At 48.1% G+C, this 22,560-nt stretch overlaps 1 protein-coding gene across 1 annotated transcript in view; it reads left to right on the plus strand.

Moving 5' to 3' along the window:
• The window catches only part of TRAPPC10 (trafficking protein particle complex subunit 10), a 1,566,314-nt gene that overhangs the window by 1,130,765 nt on the left and 412,989 nt on the right, over window positions 1-22,560 (plus strand). Inside the window, exons 16-17 of the mRNA XM_069635677.1 lie at window positions 3,864-4,022; window positions 19,091-19,308. Coding sequence (XP_069491778.1) covers window positions 3,864-4,022; window positions 19,091-19,308 — 377 coding nt within the window. The remainder of the gene's footprint in view (window positions 1-3,863; window positions 4,023-19,090; window positions 19,309-22,560) is intronic.

A 22,560-nucleotide genomic window follows, 5' to 3' on the forward strand; every position in this document is an offset into this window, starting at 1 on the left:
AATCTCTTAAATCTCATATTTCTCAAAAATACGGGGTGATTCTGACCCACCCAGAACGCCCTCATTTCCCACGCAATGAAAGGATGGGGCAGAATAGAGGGCCCCCATGTGGACACCCGCCGCCCCCTTGATTTCAACAAACTGGTACAAATAGCAAGCCAGTTGGAAGCCATATGCTGGCATGCATACAAGATCATATTGTTCAAGAAAGCTTTTTTCCTGGCATACTTCGGGGCGTTCCGGGTAGGAGAACTTATCGCCTCCAGCACCAAGGTCACAAACTGCTTGGGTGTCATGGAGGTCAGGGTTAGACAGGAGAGCGTCAGCATAGAAATCCAACAGTCAAAAACTGGGGCCAAAATAACCATCAACATTTGTTGTATTGATGAGGCAACAAACTGCCTGGTATGTATCACCAACCTTTATTACACACGAAGGCCCAAGGTGGGGGGGGGGGGGAGGTGGGGAGTTCGTAATCCACAAGGACGCCTCGGCACTAAGCCGCTACCAATTTAAAGGGGTGCTGATGAAGGCAATCAGCAAAGCAGGGTGGGATCCCAAGGATTTTGGTACCCACTCCTTCAGAATAGGCGCCGCCACCTCCGTCTCACCTGACCTCAGCCTGAAAAACATAGGGGGATGAAAGTCAGATTGCTACAAAAGATACATCAGACCACAGATAATATAGCCTTCCGCCCTCACCCTTTTTCTCCCCCCCCCTGCAGAATCAACAGGCGAAGGGAGGACCCCACGCCAATCGGCATGGATCGTTGGCCACTCATTTATCTTCAAGATGGGCAGAAGAGACCAAAGACTGGCCACCCTTCAGAAACACCATTTCCTCTTGGTGAGGATACAGAGGCCTAAAATGGGCTGATATCCATGAAACACTAGCAGAGCTGGTCGCATACAGAGACCCGCCAGAATTCTTGATTATACACCTAGGGGGCAATGATCTGGTGTCCATTGGAAGGAGAAATTTATTCCAGGACATTTGCTCCTCCCTAGCAGGCATTTCTCACAACTGGAGGGGAACAGAAATATACTTCTCGGCCATCCTACCCAGAAGGAAATGGCAAGGGGCAAACTGCTACAAATCTGTAGACATTGCTAGAAGAAAACTCAATAGGCGGCTAGAGAAATTCTGTATAGCAAGAGGACTGGGCTTCATAAAGCACCCAGCCATTACACTGGCAGACCTGGACCTTTTTCTCAACGACGGCACGCATTTATCAAACCAGGGCATGGAACATTTCTTTTGAGAAATTTCAGCAATGCTAGCCTCCAGGGGCTGTCACTGGAGATACTTTCGGGGGAACACAGTCAGCCGTCAACCTGCCTGCGTGTGGCGGCACGGGCCAGAGGGGGGAACCTCAGGACCCGGTGCCCAAAAGTATGATACTAATATGATATGTGATTGTTATCTCCATAACCATATCTGTACAATAAAATCCTACGGCCTTTTATTGCTAACACTTGACAAATATTGTGTAAGCCAAATTATTCCAGCTGAGGGTAGGGGGTCGGCCAATATCTAAAGCATGCATATGGGTGCAGCAGTTACCACTGGGGGACGTGACTGGAACAGACTTTATTTGGGCATCGTGGCTGTTTCTATTGGGGACGTGTCTGTGACTGTTTCCATTGGCGGACGTGACTGGGACAGACTTTATTTGGGCATCCTGGCTGTTTCCATGGGAATGTGTCTGTGACTGTTTCCATTGGGGGACGTGACTGGGACAGACTTTATTTGGGCATCCTGACTGTTGTCATTGGCTCTTTTGAGGCAAGGGACTCCCCCTCTGGATTTGGGGATAGAACAGCCTTTTTCTCAACCTTTCCTGATTAATAAGTCTATATCCCAAAACATACCCCAATGTGTCTGAGCCTTTCTGCTGGTACCTCACACCTGTTTCCCATAACAATGAGAAAAAGGCAAGGGGAGTCTAGTTGAAGGCTTTGCTTCCCGTTAGAAAGCCAGTGTGGATGTAAAAGCAGAGCTGGGAGAATGGGGTCCATGCAAGCAGTGGAGGGAGGGTTGCAAAAAAAAAGCCCCCTCCTTATCCCTCCCCCCCGATCATCCTCTTGCCCCTGGTGCTGCCCCTTCCGCATACATCTGTTGTAATGAATGGGGGTTCAAGTGTTGACAGGAGCCAGTCCACTTCTGAGGGTTTTTTTTTCTTTCTTAGACCTCATCTCTACATAACAACCTCCCTCAGCTACCAACTCACATTACGGCCACACTCTGCCCATTCCATCCTCCCCCGTCCCTCCATTCTGATTCTCACTTCCAGAGGCTGGGCTCCACCTAGTCATCTCCTGCATCCGGCAGGGCATTCCAAACACGTCCTGCTCCCCCTACTGCAGCGTCTGCTCTTCCAGTGTTTGTGCACGATCGGTTTGCTGTGCGCCAATGTCCTCAGTCCGCATGTTGTGCACTATTATCGCCCGTCATAAAATATGGTTCAGCACAGCACAGGTGTAACTGATGAACCCATATGCATGCATACTGTAGGCCGAACCCCGACCTCACCCGAAATGATTTGTCTCACAACATTGTGTCAAGTGTTGGCAATAAAAGGCCGTAGGATTTAATTGTACAGATATGGTTATGCAGATACACAAATAATCACATATCATAATATCATACTTTTGGGCACCGGGTCCCGAGGTTACCCCCTCTGGCCCGTGCCGCCTTCTCATGTCCCACGACTCGTTGTGGACACTGTACAGTGCCCTGTACTTCTTTTCCTTTGTTCTTCTCCCTTATTTGTAGGATGGGAGGGTTTTGTGGTAAAGGAGCAAAGTGTCAAACGCTGAGTGAACAGCGAACCTCCTGTCAGTTTGGGTCCCCGTTCAGGGTCCACAAACAGATTGTGTTTTCTTAGAGCATTCTGATCTTATTTATAAGACCCAGGGAAGCCCTGGGTCTTTGATGTGTATAGTAGTGGGGGCTGTGCGCCAGCCCCCGGCCGGATAGCCGACATGTCTGGCCGCCTGAGGAGGGGGCAGGTCTTTGAACCTGGGCCCTGCAAGCTTGTTGGTTTTCGGTAGGTGCTTAGCACCTTTTTGTTCGGAGGAAGGGTGAGGCGCATGGTCGCACCGCACCCCTCCTTGGCATTGTGTGACCGAGACAGCGAGTCTCTGCGCTTGTGGGGGAGAGGAGCAGGCGTGGGGGCGGGAGCTGCCACTCTCCTAGCCTGCCGAATGGTAACATCATTTACTCTGCCTCGACTTGGGTGGGCCTGCGTCGTTACCCAGACTGGATGCTCACTGTAGCAGTGATCCAAAAGCCTGTACTCTCCCCTGATGTCCTATCGCTCGTCATGTTTGTGCACAGAAAACTCTTCACACAAATGATTGATGTAAAAGGGAAGACACAAACACCTTATCCTGCCAAAGCTCTGGTTTTATTTCTTCACCAGTAGGCTTGTCCCCACTCTTTCAGCGCTTGTTTGCCTCTGGGTCTGAGCACTCCACCGAGGGCGATGAACATTCACAGGAAGAAAGGACATATTCTTTGGCAGAACATAGTACTGTCACGAATGTTGGACATCACCCAAGCACAGTATTCATTAAAATAACTAAAAGAAAAAACAGGGCCATCATGCATAGTATTTATTGCAACATTATTGAAGTAACATTAAAAAGAACATGGGAAAGGATTAAAAGTTCCATAGGAAAGAGTTGCTGGCAGTCTTGGTGATTGTATCCTTTTTTGGTTGCAATTTCTCAGAATGTCTTGGTCCTACTCTTGGTAAGATGCTGAGTGTTTTAGATGTGGGGGATTACAGTGCATGCGGGCCTGGCTTGAAGTAACACTTGGCATCTCATGACCCTCCCTCTCCTCTTCTCTCCCTCAGACAGCTTGTTGGCCGGGATTCCGCAGAAGGTGAAATTCACTGTGACCACCGGTCATTACACCATCAAGAACGGAGACACTCTGCAGCTCAGCAACGCAGAGGCCATGCCTATCCTGCACAATTCCGGGGCACTGGGAACCATCTACTCCAACACCATGGGTATGACTTTAGTTGCTTTCCCTGTCTCTCCTTCTGGAAAACATGGCATGGAGCTTTAAAGTGTCTGCGTGGGCCTGACCTGTAGGTTTTATTGCATAGGCAATTGCATTGGCAAACTACCCATCACTTGAGTTTGCATCAAGAAGCAAACCTCTCCTTCCCGTCTATGCTGCCCCTTCTGATGTGATATGATTGGATATTTATAATGCGCTTAATACCCAGAGGTTTCTGAGCGCAGACCCGGGGGGGGGGGGAGGGGCGTCGAATCTGTGTTGCTCCGTGTCGTCTTGCTTCCAAGGTGAGCACGTTGCCCCTGGGCTATACTCCCGAGCTTCTGCTCCTGGACAATTCCTTGATGACCTGTTTCTTTTGAAAAACAGTCCGGTTTCTGTGCATCTTTTTCTACACAGAGGCCTCACCACATTTAAATTCCTTTCATTACACACTTGCAACCATCTTGGCACTATTCGGACAACGTAAAAAACACTTTCCTATTCCATTCACAAAACAGAGGCCAACTCCAATAATGGGGCAAGCATCAGAAAGACTCAGAAATAAAACATTTGTGCATGTCAACTGAGCTGTTGCTACAGAAATGGCATCCTGCTAAACACATTTCCGGTCCTTGAGGCCTTATCCTGGCCATGTGCACACAGAAAGCTAACGCTCATTTCCATTTCACAGCAGCTTGCCATGCTCCAATGAGAAGTGTGAACAGGGTAATGCATGACTTTCCTAAGAAATGTGCATACACGCACACTAGCTCTTATATCATCCACCCAAATCCAACTGTAGAAAGTGTCCTGATTATCCGTAATTTGATCATTTCTATCAGACTATCTGATTTAGAAATCATATATCCAATATTTGAACTATTTGATCGTGTTCATGCAAAGTCAAAATTTGAAAATGTCCGACAACTAAAAGGAAAGCTACCCCTAGTTCTTAGTTTCATGCTTGTGATGGTGCCCGATGCAGACTCTGTATTGGAACATCACACAATTACCCTATTAACCAATATTATTGGGCCCCTGCAGAATTGTCTGTTTCATCACAATAAAAATTAATCTGTATGGTTTCAAAATATACAGTTACAGCAAGAGAACTGTTCCATTTTCTCCGCTAGATGTGTAGATGGAGGCAGTCTTTGTATTGGGAAGGCCCCCTATGAGTAATACAATATGCAAACACTATGCGCTCTACTACATAGAGCAACCGTTTGTGGGTGAATGCGCAAGTGTTTGGTGTTTTGAGAGGAGAGGATCGTTGTGACCCACACTGGACTGGTGCCCTAAGTCCACTTTCTGCTTCTACTCACGACTCCCGCTCGCTCCTATGTGGGTGCAAAACCCTTTTGGCCAGCGGAGCAAAGCGGAGAGTGCGCGAGGGATTGGTGTTTGGTGGTGGGCGGCGGAGAGCAAACAAAGCTGCTCCACTCTCAAGGACATGGTGTCAGCAGATAAATATGAACGTCTCCTACGAGGAAGACACCTTGTAAGTACTAGTACGTAAACATGTTCTGTTTTTTCTTAGCCTGAACACTATTGTCAATGCCTGACGTAACTTGTAACGTGATTGTCTCCCTGTATTAAAAGGGGACTTCTGGTGGAGTCCGCGCTATAATTGGATCAGTAAGCGGACGCTCTCAATACAACACGACTATTGAAGCCTTTATTTTTAACTCTATGTCAAAGCAGTGCCTGATTTAAATATGAGGGTTAAACAATCCAGGAGACTTGGCTTGCGAAGTGGCAATATTGGAAAGGGCAAGCGGGCTTGTAGCCCACAGCACCTTAACAAATTGACACGTGATGGGCCCAGAAGAAAGAGGGGCAAGAAAGAAGGAAATACTGGTGGACCTACGCCTGGGGCACAGCAAACGAGGATCTCCGGCTTTTTCTCTGGCATGGGAAATACGAAATCACCATTGCCAATTAAAACAGGACTGGGAAATAAGTCATATACCCTGAGAGTGCCGAAAATTGACCGATAAGAGAAACGAAATGGAAGAAAGCCATGAGCAATCCTCCTTCAACGATCACTCACTGGACAACAACGGCTCACTATTTGTTTTTTGCAATACTATTAGAAGAAGCTCTTTGGGCTCCCAATTTATGCAGAGAGAAAGAGACCCAATTTATCGGCTAGTCCCAATTTGGAGTTACTGACGATACCCGTAATCCAAATTGAGATCTACGGGGGGGGGGGGGAGTGTAGGGGTAGCCTTGTGGCAGGAAGGGGTACCAAGGACCTGCAGCCTACCAAGGCAGAGCGGCTACCATGGACCTGCTGGTGACCCTGGCAGCAAAAATAGAAGCATTGTTTACACTGTGCTCGTTGGTGGCCTCAGATCAGAGAATACTTTATTCACTTACGATGAAGTTGATAATTAACAGCAACACCTGTATTGTGCCTAAACCACAGCCTATTAAATCTGTGAATGCATATAGTCCACCGTTAAAGAAGTCCTGTTCTGTGGCCAGCCCGGCTCACCTTAGTGCATCTCCAACCAGGGTGCAAAGGACAGAAGCCCTGAAAGTACCATCAGATACTATCTTGGTGATGGACGACTCGGATATTTCATGGAGAACCCAGGACTCTGTAAACATTGCAGCGGTGTCTGAGGAAGACGCCATAGACGCCCTATGTGCCGAGATCTCCGTGATGGAGGCAGTATCTCCCTCCACTGAAATGGGCACCTCTCCGGGGATTCTACGAGGGGCAACCATAGTCCCCTCAGGGACCTTGTGTGCAAAGGAACAACATCTTCAAGGGTAATTACCAGGACCCACCAGGATGGAGTCAAGAAGAGTGACATTTAATGGCCCATTGGATAAATGGGTCCATTTTCAGACCCCTGGTTTCCTTGACCCTCGCAGTGATGGCCGCGATGGCTCAGTGTCCATTGCGAAAGCCTGGAGTAGCACCCAGACTGGACAGCAAGACCAGAGTTACAGGGGAGCTCGGGGTCTCGAGGGTGCAAATGCCATTGAAGGACCCCAACTTATTGACTGCAGCACTGAGGCAGCTGGGGTGGGCCGTTCCCCAGAAGTGTACGAATCAGGAAAGTGACTCTGCATGTGAGATGACCATGAAACAGACGCAAATGGCTGTTGAACCTACTAGGGTAGGTCTTACAGTAAGACTAGACAAAATACATACCTCTGTTGCTAGCCCTTTTCTGAATCAATCTGCGTTGCTGAGACTCTGGTCTTCCATGCCATGGCTTTCATCTATCACTAAAAAGGACATGGCACAGATCAAATTTCCAAAATGCGGAAGTAAAACTAATTGGGAATTGACACGTTTTGTATCAACAGTTGCTGTGTCCTTGCTGTGCGGTAATGCCCAGGCATTACTAAGTGCAGGACTTAAATTAACAGTTTGTAAAAAACGGCCGGCAAGTATTGGAAGTGACAGCACAACTCATGATAAATTAGAACTTATGAAGATTGATAGCTCGGCAGGGGACAATTGGTTGGGTCCATTACATCCTGCACCAGAGGAACACAGAAATACTGCGTTGGGATGCCAATATACAAAGCCATGACATGGGAGCCGATGATGAAATGATCTGTTTGCACGCAGGGACTTGCCACCCAATTGACTTCTGAGAATTGAAAGTTGGAACATGCCGGGGCATAGCCATATATTAAATGACGCTGGCTCATCGACACAGTTGCAATTATTTAACATTTTCTTGTTACAAGAGAAATGGCTCGACTGTCCTGTGATGATGGAGGGTTACCACATCTACCAGGAACCGGCTATTGGGGGTAAAAGAGGCAGACATACGGTGGCCTAGTGGTAGGTGTGGGCCAGAGGTTTTGCTCTAGGCGGGTGATTGCTCACCGACTGTGCAAGTGAAGACACCCAGCCTAAACATAGGGGGCCCAATGAATGGTCGGAAAACAAAGGATAGTTGGAGAGTCGTTGCCAGCCGCACCTGATCTGCTTATGTAGTTAGTTATTATATGCTGTTTGGATTCCCCAGGACAAGGGGGTCACTAACTCTGCGGTCCTTTACACTGAAACCAGGTCTTTTCCTTTTAACTGTTTTAAAGGGGGTGGTGGGGTATGCGCTGTGGACTACTTAGACTCCTTAGCAGACTCATGGGTCAAGTACTCGCTCAGAGTGGCTGCTACCACGCCCCTGAGACTTCTTTTCTAGGGGCGCTTGTTTTTTGTGCCCACCCGCCACGCGGAAACCTCTGGTGCGGACTCCGGAGGTGGAAGCGAGAAGCTGGAACACCTGAGCAGTGAAGCTGGGCAATGGTTTTCAGTTTGGGGGTGTTGGGAGAGGGTATGTGTTGCCTGTATTGGTCAACGGTTTCAATTGCAAAATGAACACATAGCGTGGGTGGTGGGTTGAATTGGGGGTGAGTTTCTTGAAACTGAGAGCCGCACAAGTCCCCCTTGCGCCTGATAACTGCCCATGGCAGGTACCGTAAATGTACTTGCATGGAATGTTAGAGGTCTGAATGATTACGTGAAACAGAGTTTACTCATACCTCAGACGATGCAAGATGGACATTGCCCTGTTGCAAGAAACACATTTAACCCCTGAAAAACAGGCCCTGTTGGACCGTAAATGGAGTGGGTGAGTGATGGGTTTCCCATATGCTCATGGGGTCGTGATTTGGATAGCACACACAGTCCCGTTGAATGTCACTCATATTAAAACTGATAATGAAGGCAGAATGGTGCTCCGAGTACATCAAAAGGACGCACAGGGAGGGCGACAAAACGGGCAGACTATTGGCATGGCTATATAAAAAAGAAGATAGGCGGAGTCCGATTTATTCGATCAACACGCGACGGGCGATCTGTGTCGCACCCAGGAGGCAATCAACGCCACTTTCCGGGAGTTTTACAACTCTCTCCATCAGGATAAAACGCAAGCGTTGCAAGCACACATAGAAGAGGTGCTAGCCGATATAGCCCTCCCGAGACTAAGTCAGGAAGCTATAGAAGAATGAGATGCACCCATTACACTAGAGGAGGTTTGCCGTCCGAAAAAACCCCGGCCACGGACTGCCGTGAGAATTCAACAATGCATTTGCAGAGGAATTGGCTCCCCCTCTCCTTAATGCATTCGCGGATTCTTACGAAGCCAGTATCCTTCCCCTCAGCCTAAGGAAATCATTCATAATACCTCTTCTCAAGCCACACAAACCCCGAACGGAGTGCGACTCACTTATGCCCCTTTCTATGCTTAACCAAGACAATAAGATTCTGACAGCCGTGCTGGTTAACAGACTTAAGAGGGTGATCCACACACTGGTACACCCAGATCAGACAGGGTATGTGCCAGGGAGAAGCATGGCCTTGATTTTGAGGCGATTGCACCACATTATGGACAGCACAGTGTCCTGGGAGATCCCCCCCCCCCCCCCCTGTGTGGTGGGCATGCTTGACGCAGTAAAAGCGTATGACTCAGTCTGGTCGGAATGGCTACGCCACACTGCACAGGTTTAGCTTTGGGCAGACATGCATGGGGGGGTGTTCGGCTGATATATACCCAACCAGTCACAAGGGTCAAAACAGGTGGACATATCTCGGACCCGTGGCAACTAGAAAAAGGCACCAGACCGCTGTCCCCACTACTTTACATCCTAGCCACGGGACCTATAGCGCAATACTTGAGGATAGAGTAAGCCACAGCGGGCATAGTTATAGCCGGAGTGAACCACCCGATATCTATTTACATGGATGACACATTATTATATATTCAAAACCCTGAAGACAATTTGGAATTGATTATGTAGGCTTTGGCACTCTTCGCGAAGCTGTCGGGGATCACGATTAGCATATACAAATCATCCCTGTTCCCATTGGCAGGACTAAACAGGATGAAGCAAGAGGAGCTGCCAGTCCTAGCACTACATTGGAACACTACCACGTTTAGAAATCTTGGGGCTAATATATACCATGACTTGACAAGGGAACACGCTAACACATTAAAGGCTTTAGATGGTATTAGGAACTCCATAAAGTTCTGGGGCAAGCTACCCCTCTCACTTATGGGCAGAGCAGCTCTATTGAAAATGGTAGCCCTTCCAAGGCTACTGCACTATTTTGTTAATGTCCCATATTACATACCTAAATCATTTTTTAGGGCCTTAGACTCTATATATATATATATATATATATATATATATATATATATATAGAGAGAGTTTGTGACGGAATAGTAGGTGCAGGATAGCGCTGTCCACCCTACGCAGAACCCAGGAGGTCCCACTTTGAGTTATAGTTGCAGTTCGTTGCAGACTGGTTGGCTGATGACCCCACTGTGGGCACTAAAATGCTCCAACCCACTGTGTCGCGTTTCTACCTGAAGGAACTATTCTGTATCAGCAGACCCCGAGACAGCCAAAGCGCACATCTATTGTCATGGTGTGCAGTTATGGGACAGAGCGCTGGCACTGATGGGGCTAGTAGATCCCTTTTTGGTACAGATCCCCCTGGCCTAGATCGTATCTTCTACACAGGCGCGACTGGGGATACTTTCCTACTGGGAACCCAGAGGGGTTGCCACAGTGGGAGACCTTCTGCAAGACGCCTCCTTCATACCCTTCCATGAATTAGCGGAGGACACAGACTTCTCCAGCATTGGATCTTTCATGGATTCACATGCTGAAACTATTCCCCGTCATCAGGCTGGGAAACCTCAGTCACTTTAATTTAGCGTTTTCCTATGGAAAACCTAGACACTCCAGTGTCCTATCAACGTCCTTTTTGCGTGCTTTACTCCCCACTAATAGGACGTGTGATATAAATAGCCCCGCGGCTTCCCTTCAGATTTCAACCGTCTCCAAACTGTTGGGATCACCTTGTGTTTTTGCACATGTGTTTTGATATCAGGGGCACAGAAGAAGTCTCTTTTTCGGCCTGTGGCTTGAAGGTGTACGAGGGCAACGGCCATATGGATTGCCTCTACTGCCTTTACCCCCATCACTCGGCAGAGACCTGCAAGATTTGTCAGGGGCTCTTGCAGAAGACTCTGAAGGACCGCACTCAGCGGCTTATATGTTGGCTCAGTGAGGGCACGTACCCAGCTTCAGAGGTGGGGTCGGCCCGGAGTCTGTCTTTAGAGCGGGCGGTGAAGTCCGTGGAACAACGTGGTTTGGCGTCGGCCGAGCCTCTGGCGAAGAAACAGCCTGCGTCGGAGGTGGGGAAGTGCAGTTAAGTCTTCATCGAGCAAGCCACTGTCGAAGGGTGCGGGTGCCTCTTCGTCCAGGCATCGTCGGTTGGACCATTCCCGGGGGTCTGGTGGTAGGCCTGATAGGTCGACAGCGCAGGAGAAAGGCTTGGCCAAGCTGAAGGAATAGTCCTCGAAGTGCTCATCGTCCGGGGACCATCACCAGTCGTCGTCCAGCTGGTAGTCTTCCATGCACCGGTCCGGCTTTCTTGGACGAACTGGGTCTCCGGTGAAGTAGACAGTGAGGGATGTGGTTCCAACGACTACCTCGTTGACGGTGGATCCGTCGTCGATGGTTGGGTTGCAGTCTACGATCCCTTCGACGGTGGTGTCACTGGCGCCGGCCACGACGGTGATTGACAGTGGACCGATGCTGTTCTCGTCCACGCGAGTGGACACAGGATGATTGTTGTCGACGAGTTGGGCGTGGCAGTCCGCCGCCTTTGATTCTCTTCTTCCAGACAACATTCTGTATCAGGATCCAACGACTTTTTAGGTTTCATCGGTTGGTGAAGATGACCAGGATCAGGTGCTGGGCCTGTCGGCATTAGGTCTACAAAGTGTGGGGCCTTCGTCAAGTGGACTGGGAGCTGGGCCGGCCAGTTATCCGCTGATTAACCTGCAGTCTCTTTTGTCATTACAAGTCTTGTCCACGCTTCAGTCGTTGGGGCAGCTGGATGCGAGGTTGCCTCCTCCGAATGGGAATCTGGCGGTGCCGGTGGTCGAAGTACCTGGTGTAACTCAGGAAGTCTCCTCCGGCACGGTTGCCATTGCTGTTGCCCGTGGGGGTTGGCCGTCCAGAGTCGCATCCAGAAGAAGGTGAGCTGCCAGATGGTGTTCTGCAGGACATGCTGTCTACTGTTTCGTCTTCACCGGCGAGGGACGATGCGTGGGACACGGATGTAGACGTGGAACCACCCTGGAGTCTGGCGCAGCCCTCTCCACCAGATGATATTGGGGAATTCCACGCCATGATGTCTAAGGCGTGTGTGGAGTTTGGACTGGCTCCAGAAGAGGAGCGAAAGGACTGCCTCCTATTTGATCAGGTGGGCCAGAGGAGGAAGGCTGTCTTCTCCGTGCCTATTCTTGAACTTTTTTTAAAGGATTGTTGAAACCGCCTTTTGAGCCGATGTTGAAGACTCCTTTAAAGTGTCTATCATGGAAGGTGGCCCTTCTGGTGGCAATTAAGAAGGATATCGGCGTTGCAGGCACGGGTCATCCACCCGAAAAATCTGAAAAGGGCAGGGAAACTCTTCTAGCCTCTGGACCAGAGTATTACAATTGCATAGAACAACAGAAAAAGATTGTCCAGAGAAACAAATCAATTTGAAAAAATGTGTATCAAAATTTATTGAAAGTGATACCAACAATTTGCACAATGGTGAGTCAATCACAAATAATTAAACACTGATCACTTTAATACAGCAAAACAGCAGCAACCGTATGCCTAAAGTCGGCTAAAACATTGTCACACATACTTGCCATTCATAGTGCACTCATTCAAACCCAACTCAACATACCGTGACATACATCCAAAAGCTTAAAAGACAAAAGAATCATGCTAAAAACAACCTGTGGGGAGAAGGAATTCATGACTGGTCCCCATTAAACAGACATAATTTTTAAATTCATAATCAATAGAATTAATTAATAATCTATTGTCAGGGTGGATCAGAAGGAAAAGTGCAAAAGATCACATCCCTGTAGGGTATATCTCGCGACCTGTTTCGACGTATGGTGGTAGTAAACACAACATCTTCCTCAGGAGGTGGATGTTACCATTCTGTAAAACACAAAAACATGGCTATAGACTACTGCGTAGAACATATGAGTCATAGCTGACTGCCAAATGCAATTAAACAGAGAGGGCAACTACAAAAGAGCAGCCCAATTTTCTTTGTGAAACAACTCGGGGATCATATATGCCGTATAACAATAAAGCAAAATAGGAATCCCAATATAACAGCTATATATGACAGAGCGAAAGGGTTAGTGACTCCCAAAAGAAGACCGTGCAGAATGGTGGGGAACCTTCAGGACCATGGTTAATCTGCGACAAGTATATAAGTGCACAATGCAGATTATATATAAACATATGATTGTTAGTCCAAAGAAGACCAATACTGGACCAAACTGATGAATGCCAAATTGCTATGGTGGCCGTAACGAAGTGATATGGCCCTCTTACAAAGGAGGGGGCATCCGCTCCTTGTGAGCACGAGCTTCTGCAACGCGCTCCGCTCCACCTCCACAAGGGTGGGGGCTTCTCTCTTTGAGCGAGCGGGAAAGAAGGGCTTTCCCGCTCACGCCGTTTGCTCCTCCCCTCCAAGGGTGGGGGCCGCCCGCTCTACGACGCGATGAGGAGCGTCCCGGGCTTGTGTGGAGAGATGGGCAGGCCCCTGATATGCCGGGTAGTGCGGCACGGGGCCGCTGATTCCTCACAGTATAAAAGCGACGTCCTAAGTTGACGCTGCGCTGCTGTCGGCTACCCAATGAGCCCCATATCAATAAAACCTTGCTATTCTCATAGACATGGTACAATTATACACTCTAGCATAAATTCACAGAGCTCAGATAAAATGTGTACTTATCTCTGGAGAGCAGGAAAAGAAGAGGAACAACCCAGGAACAGGAAGGACTAAGGCATAGAGACGGAAACTACTGGGAATGATGGGGCTTGAAGTTTAAAAGAACAAAAAGTGTTATTTTCACAATGTTATTTATTTGTTGAAACTGCTGGAGAGTAAATGAAAGAGAAGAGAAAGCTTAATGCTCGCCTCCGTCTTGACATAGAATTAGAGAGGGCTATAGCAGGGTGGGAGTCAGCTGTATGAGTAGGAGAGTAGGTTGAGGCAAAGGCAGCCACTGACACTCTTCATGGGTCGGATGACTATGAAGGCAGGAGGGTGGTGTAGGGTGTGCCATTCCTTAAGGAGAAGAGAGCTTCAAGTGAGAACAAAGTGATCAGTCCATGAGAGTGAGGTAGTAAGAGGAATAGAGAGAGGGATGTCTTTGAAGATTAGAGCATCCAAGGTGTGGCCAGCAGTGTGCATTGGACCAGAGGTTAGAATGGAAAGAGCAAGGGAGTCGCACAGCTTGCAGAAAGGTCCTGAGGAGTGTGGAGAGTCAAGATGGATATTAAGATCCCCCATCAGGACTTGTGAAGAGGAGGAGAAGAGGCCAGGTGAGCCCATTCCAAGAGTAAGAGTGGACTGGTCCGGCGGCTGGTAGAAGGTGGCCAGAGTAAGAGAGGAGAGAGAAAGCCTGCAGACCAGGCTTTCAAAGGAGGAGTAGACCTAAGTGGGAATAATGGAAACCGGGACCCACTCAGGAGAGATCAAGGCTACTCGGAATCTAAGTGATTTGCCTGCGGCTGAAACTACCGCGGGTGAAACGTTCGCATGAGAAAGGTGCGAACTAACAAAGGTTTGCACCTTTCTCATGCGAACACACATACATACCCATAACACCCCCAACCCACACCCTCAGCACACCCTCACCCACACCCTCACCCACACCCTCACCCACACCCTCATCATAAACCCCACTTACCTTCATCTTCACGCTGGGTTCCTGCAGCGCCAGCTCCCTTTCACTTCCGTGATCGGGAATCGGCGCCACAGGGTCCTTTTCTTTTTTTCTCTTTTTTTTTTACGGAAGGCTGCGCTGGTGTCCCCTGCAGCCCCCTCTCACTATACCATGAAGTGTAGTGAGCGGGGCGATGCGGAGGACACCCCGGCAGCCCTGTTTTTTTAAATTTATTTTTTACAATGCTACCACCAAAGGTTTGAACTTTTGGTGGTAGCATTTTAAGAACTTTTGGTCATTGCGACCATTTTCTTTTTCCGGTAAAATCGTCCTATAACGGCTACTCCACCTCCTGGCCTGTTGGGCACGGAGAAGGCTGCACGGCTTACTCCTTTCTCGCTGTGCTATAACACTCGCCTCTATCATTTCTTATTTTGGAGTCTCCTATTGTCTTTATGTAGATGAATCTCAGATCTTTCTATGCTTTTTCTTCTTTTTCCTCTGCTTCGCAATCTACTCTTCATGTCTTCTTGCGATACAATTTTTGATGGTGGCTCATTATCTTCATTTCAATCCTTCCAAAATCGAGACGATCCTTTTTCCTATGGCACATCCACTTCTCCCCCCTTCCTTTTCTTTCCCTCCTTCTATAGCCAGTCAGATAGCACAGCGAGCCGAGTGCTCATTCTGACATCTGTGCACAGCCTGCTGATGTAGGTTTGAATCCCTATAGGGCCAACTCAGCCTTTCATCCTTCCGAGGTTGATAAATTGAGTACCATGCAGTAGGATAGTATCAGCTGGTATTTCAGCGCCTAGGCACCTGCGGGTTTGTAGCGCTATATATAAAACTAGATATTATTTATTATTGCACCTTCTTCCGGTGCCCGTAACATGGGCGTTATTTTCGATTCACCCCACTCAGTTCTTATTTTCCTCCCTTGTCTTTTCCTGTCTCTTGTATAGGTCAGCTATGCTTCTTGGCCTCCCTGCCTACAGACTTGTCTCTTCCTCTTCCTTCAATGTACAGTTCTTCTCTCCATCTACTTCTCCATCTGTGTCTCCGGGAATCTGCTTCACTGGTACTACTTTCTCCCCGCCGGCTTTCTTTTGTCTCTTGTCTCTTTTGTCTACCGTTTAATTTGTTCTGTGGTGTTTTTAAATGTCCCCTTGATTTTGCACCTCCCCCTGTGTCGTCTCACTATTGCTAATTTTCTCTGCTAGCTCCAAAATATTGGAGCTCTCCCTCTATTCCCTCACTCTCTCTGCTTTCCCTCTTTTCAAAACTCTCTTTAAGGCCTGTGATTTCCTGAGCCTGGCTTTTGATAGTGAACCTGGGCATCCTGTCAGGGGTCCCGCTGGACAATTGGGCTAGGAAGCTGCCCCTTCCCTAAACGAGAAACCTAACTTTACCATATTATGGATTTTCGCTGCACAAAGTGCTGACTGTTGCTTTGAATCCAGGGTAAAACTGCAGGTGAACTTTCAACGAGACTGAAAACTCCTGCAAAGTATTTGCAACCTAGATACTTCAATCCAACAATGTTGGACACAGTTCTTGGGATAGAAAAGGAGGAATGCTTTTTTGCTACCTTTTGTAATCACAGGAGTATGCTAAACATGCATGCCAGCGTTCTTGAGAACCTTTGAGGGAGATTCGGTCATAAAGCAGGGGAATTCAATTTTCCTTTGGATTGGATTGGGGTTAAAATTAATGTTGGAGGGAGAAAGTAAAAAAATAGCAATAAATCGGGAGGGTTGGCATTTATGGGATATTGACTCACATGTTTTTCCCCATTCTTTAGCAAGTGTAGCAGTGTTGGTTTATGCTGTGTTGGGTGACCAAAAAAAAGTCCTCAACTTTGAATGTGCATATGCATTGTGTGCAATGTTTTTACTTACCTGTGTAATGATATTGGCTTTTACTGCAACTGTATGTTTAATAAATACATATATTTTGGGTACTTATATGTGTGCCCAATGCATTGCTAAGCAGTGTCTCGGTTTGATAACCGCCTTGCATCAGTCGTGCTTCCTCCCATCTGTCTTAGAGCTCAGACTTGTTCCCAAGCGAGATACGTTTCAACTTGTCTGACCCACAAAGCATTACTGATGCTGCTGGATCTCTCTGCAGCCTTTGACTTGGTCGATCATTCCTTTCTTGTCGATCGGTTAAAGAATATAGTGGGCTGTTACACCAAGGCATCAGACTGGATCGCCTCCTTTCTCGTTCTGCGACTATCAAGAGTGGCATTTCATAATGCCCTATCCTCACCAGATGTAGTCAATGCAGGAGTCCTACAGGGATCCTGCATTCGCCATCTCTTTTTAATATCTATATTCAGCCACTGTGGGACCTACTGGACCACCTGGGTGTCAAGTATACCAATTATGCTGATGGCACCCAGGTGCTATTTGAACTTGTAGGCAATCATGATAAGAACTCTGACATCCTGAATATTGCTTATGCCGCAATACAAGCATGGATGGTCTCAAACTCCCTGGCTTTGAATGATTCTAAGACAGAGATTCTTATTGTGACTACTAGCCAGAGACTTAAAAAACATGATGATACTTACAAAAGCCTCAATATTGCAAACAATCTGATTAAGGAATCCACCTAGATGCAGTAGACTCATGTGTCTCACACGTGCTTGTAATGTGGCTACGTGGTAAGGCTACTTAAGCAAATCAGGCACTACATCTCACTCGACAATAGATCCACCCTAGCATCTGCCAGAATCGACTCAAGACTTGCCTATTGTAATAGTCTCCTGAGTCGGACAACACAAATCAACCTGGTAACCACACGGCACAATGCGGTGCAAGCAGTCTTTGGTCTCTGTAAGCAGGATCACATCTCTGATTCCAGGAGGGCTCTGCACTGGCTGCCCATTAAGCACAGGATACTGCACAAGACTCATTACTGGCTTATAAATGCTGGACCTCGACTGCCCCCTCTTATCTCTCGGAACGGCTTCTGGTTGATCGACCACTACCATCCCTCCGTTCTAGTGACAGCTACAAATTCAAACAGCCTTGCTTCTTGCTGGCTAAACTTGGAGGTGTTAGCTTTCCAGTACAGGCCGATAAGGCTTGGAATGCCCTTCCATTGCCTACCTGTTTAACAGGCCATAAATGGGCTCCTCCCGTGTAAGGCTCTTTCTCTTTCTCCCGGTCCTGATCGCCCTTAGCTCTGATATTTGTGTGCCATGAGGCCCATGGGCATGTAGCGCAATATAAGAAATAAAATAAATAAGGGTGTCTTTGCAGGACTCTGCATCAGTAGTGGTTCTGGCAAGCCCCCCTAAGAGAAACCGTGTTTGCATTCCTGCAAATGATTGACCGTTTTCTCCCTGGGACCGCTGCCTGCCCTGTAATGGGCTGCGACAGTCAGGTCTCATTGGCAGTACAGCCTTGTAGTCCCAGACTGAGCAACAAGGGGGGGTTAAAATGCTGATGCATTTGAATCTGGGTCATGCCGGTTTCAATTGTTTGGTGAGCAGTCCGTTTTTCTCTCCCTCTCTGCCTTCTTGGTTTCCAGGAAAAATGGGTTACTCCTGTGGAATGTTGGATTATTGGTGTCTCCTCCTAGCTCTTCACTCCCTCTGGGGGGGGGGGGGTGTGTGTCTGTGTCTGTGTGTCTGTCTGGTTGGTGCACTACCTTAGTCACGGTAGTGCGTCTGAGTCTGAGCATTGCCGGGTCCAGCAGGGCATCCTCACATCTTCTTCCTCATTCAGGGTCTCCTCCCCGAGGTCCTCCCAGGAGCACATTATGGAGAATTCACTGGAAGGCGGGTGCGGGCGGGGTTACTGGAACCCAAGCCCTGCTAGATGACTGCACTCATTTTGGGGGCTACATTGCAGTGCCGATTTCGTCCTAGGCCCTGTCACTCTGCTCTAGATACAGGAATGAATAGTCACCTCTGGCTCTGCAGCAGTGGAAGCTCAAGGATGGCAAAGCAATGTCCCTATAGATCCAGGTTCCATTCCCCGTTATCTCTGTAGGGGCTGGGGCTGGCTGCGCTGTATTGTACATGCAGGTCACCAGGTGAGCCACCTCTGGGGGTACAGCTGGAAGGCTGCCACCACCCATTGCAGCCCTAACAGTTGGCTGTGCATAGTTGATTTTGTAGGGAAAATATCCTGCTCTGCCCCTGTGTGACAACGTCCATCATAAGAGGTATGGGGTTTTCTTGTCTGAATCCTTAGAATCGGGAGTGACAGTTTAGGGCCTTCACCTCACACATGTGAACTAGAAAACCACGCTACTTGTGATCACCGACTGCTATGCATGGAGTTCCTCTTCCTAAACATGTCTCTTTCCATTTGCGCAGGAAAGGTTTCTGAATGTGACCTGCTGATCCAGTCTTCGGAGAAGGTGACCAGCATAACCCTGCCTCTGGCCCCTGCCTACCACATTATTGAATTTGAACTGGATGTACTCTGTCACCTAAGGACCTCGCCGGAGTGTGCGGAGGAAGAGGAAAATCTGGTCAATGGGGCGACTCCCCAGAGGAACCCAGAGAGCAATATGGCCACTGCAGATCAAAAGGTACAATGGACTGCGGCAAGGGCAGGGGTGGAGGGTGTAGGGTGGGGCATGAGGGCACTGGTGAAAATAGGCACATGCAAAGTGTAGGGGCTGGGAAAGGGTGAGCGCAGCAAGGACAGGAGGGGTGTTGAGAAGCTGGGGCGTGCGCAGCAAGGACCGAGCAACCTTGGCGAGGGTGGGTAAAAGCATGGTGATGATGGAAGAGGATGATGGCTGCTGGAGTATAGGGGAACACAGAGATGTCGGGTAGCTTTGAGAGGATTGGTGCAAGATTGTGGAGGACTGGGAAAGCATGGATGGGATTGGGTGCAAATCTGATTAATGACAGATGGCCTCAAAAATACCCACAAATAGTTTAGCACCCACTCTTAAGTGGAGTTGAGCAAGCAGCAAGACTGCACTAAGGAGGAAGGTGGCACTGTTGTGTAGTAGTTAATACGTAACATAACAGATATGGAAAACCTCCTCGTTTATTACAATTCTACATTAAGGAACACTACATATTTCAAGGTGATGTCACAGGTGGGATTTTAAGATGTATTTTCTAGAATCTGGCTTGGGGGAAAGATTTTAGGAGACCACCCTACTTATAGTGAACAGGCAGCTCTGAGAGTTTAAACAAAACCCATTCAAGGGAGCAATGGAGAGCAGCCAAGGCTTCATCTCAGGAGAGTGACAGTTGGGCCAGGGGCCCTCAAGGAGTACACACAGAACAGCACACAATTCTTCAATTAATTTATTTATGTATTTCTTTAGTTCTATAGCGCCGAAGCCTGCAGGCATCAGGGTGCATTACGTAGAGACGAAGACGAACAGTAAAAGTAATGGGACGGCAGATCAAGATTACTGATCCTGAGTGGATTACTTTACATGGTCCTTAGCATTTGAACAACCGCGTCCTCAGTTTCTTCCTGAAGGCTAGGTAGATGGGTTCTAGCCTTAGGCTGTCTGGGAGCTCATTCCACATAGATGTCGCTTTGATAGGGAATGCTTGTCCAAGTCCATTGGCTTATTTGGAGTGAGCTACTTTCACAAGCCCTTGCACCTTGGATCTTAAGGTGTGGCAAGGTTTGTATGTGCTTATTTGCTTTTTTAAGTGAACGGGGGCGAATCCAAATATACAGTGATGGACCAATGATCATTGCTTTAAAGGTAATGCGGTCTTCCATGGCTAACCGATTAAGGGACTTTCTGTCTTCTGTGATATGTTCCCCCTTTTTTTCTTTGTAATTGTTAGGCAGAAACCTGTGCAGTTCCCTCTGGGACCACTGCAAAAGATTTAAGACTACAGGTGTTTGGCAGTAAACCCACTTGGTAGCAGTCTGTACCACACAGATTCACTTGGTAGCTGTGGCTGAGCAGTCAGACTTCCCTCAAGAAGAGTTAGGCAGTATACAGAGTATTCACAATAGGTCAAAAGAACACAGTAGAACAAGTAAACACTGACCAGAGCTTGGTGTAAAAGAGGTATAATTATTTAAAACCACATCTAGTAAAACACACAGGCACTAATGTTAAGCAGTTCAAAAACACAGTCACTAAAAGATATACACTCCCTTAAAAGAATATTAGACAAGTTTTAAGTAAAGCCCCACTTATTTTCAGACAGCGGTGAGCGCTTAACATAGATGGCACTCTAATAATTTGTTTTAAAAAGGGAGAGAAAAGCAGAGAATAAATTGAAACAGATCCCAACACTTTTTCACAAACACAACAAGAGAGGAAGGCAAAGTAACACCGTGAGTTTAGAGTTAGTAGGCCGGATCCGCTTTAAGAGGATCAAAACGAAATGTGTCCAAGGTCACACGGTTGCAGTGCACAGAAGTCTTGAAAAGGTTCAAAAAGAGTTGGACCAAAGAAAGAGACCAGTTAGAGGGTCAAGGCGGCCAGCCCAGTCCAGAAGGTTAAGGGATTATTATTACCTTGTAGCAATCTTTAGAAAGGGAGGCCTGGCAGACACGGTACCTTAAAGTGGTGAGAACACTCCAGCGGGGGCAGTTGTTCCTGGCAGCGGATGCAAGTCGGTGCTTCGTCCGGGGGAAGAGAGGATCTCGTCGGGGAGGAAGACAGGAGTCCGTTGCACTGCCAGGGAAGAAACCAGCCGCTGAGTTTCTCAGGTACAAGGAGCGGTCCGTTGATTTGCGGTTCAGTGGCGAGTGGCTATCCGGCCGCCGGGGTGCTTGGCACGGGCAGTTCGACCACAAACCGGTCTGGGGTGCGAAGAAAGAAGGAAAACTGGTTGTGCCCACCAGTCAGGGGAAGAAGCCTCTCCAGCCAGGAGATCTTCTCTGTCGTCGGGAAGTGGCGAGTCGGTTCTGCAGGGCTCCACCGGTGGTGTCGTCGTGGTAGGTCGGCTCAGCTTCTCCCTCGTAGGATTCTCAGGTCCTGTGGCGACTTCTGAAGTTCCAGTCCCCAAAGCCCTGCTTTTATGCAGCATACCCCCATTCACTCAGCCTAGCTGTCAATCAAACATGCTAAGTGGTGAGCCGGCCGGCTCACCACTTGGGCCAATCACACGAGAGTGCGACTTGAATTACCAAGGTAACTCAGTCCAGGGTGCCTAAACCTCCTCCCACACCCCCTGTGGTACCCAGACAGAGTGGCACCACTTTTGGAGGCTTCTGTGGAGAAGCCCGCCAAAAAGTGGAACAAAGGGCTCAACTTGGGTTGGAGTCACAGAAGAGAACACAAACACCATTTTAGAATCGAGTCCTGGCAAAAAATACCAACCGGTGAATTAATATTAATTAAATAAACCCGCGGTATGTTCGAGGCTATGAGAATTAAATAATTAAAGTTGGTGGCCTCGAAAAATGGGAAAATCCCATAGGGAAATATTTGCGGTCGAATATAAAAAGTAGTTTCCACTTCCACCAGCCAAAACTTGGTCAGGGGGGACGGAGACGTGCCCCCTCGACTAACAGACCCCGGGGCAATCAATTGCCCCGACCAGTACGTCCACAATATGATGGTTTGTATTGGTTTCTGTTAATAATTTGGGACTAGTAAAGCCAATGGTGACTTTACATGCCCTGGGAGACAGTAGTCAGGCCCAGGGTATGGAGTCTATGGTGAGGTGTCACTATGACACCCCTGTGTTACGGCACGGAGGGTGCTGTGTAACACACATAGTAAAAACACATGAGACCCTATGGAGTAAAGGACCCCATAGCCCAGAAGCACATGAACAGTCAAAGGAACACCATAAATCATGTCCAAGAGTGGTAGAAAAAGAGTATCACTCTTGGCAGG

The sequence above is a fragment of the Ambystoma mexicanum genome, chromosome 7p (genome assembly GCF_040938575.1).
Source record: "Ambystoma mexicanum isolate Mex_15411 chromosome 7p, UKY_AmexF1_1, whole genome shotgun sequence".
In the NCBI taxonomy this organism is placed as follows: domain Eukaryota; kingdom Metazoa; phylum Chordata; class Amphibia; order Caudata; family Ambystomatidae; genus Ambystoma; species Ambystoma mexicanum.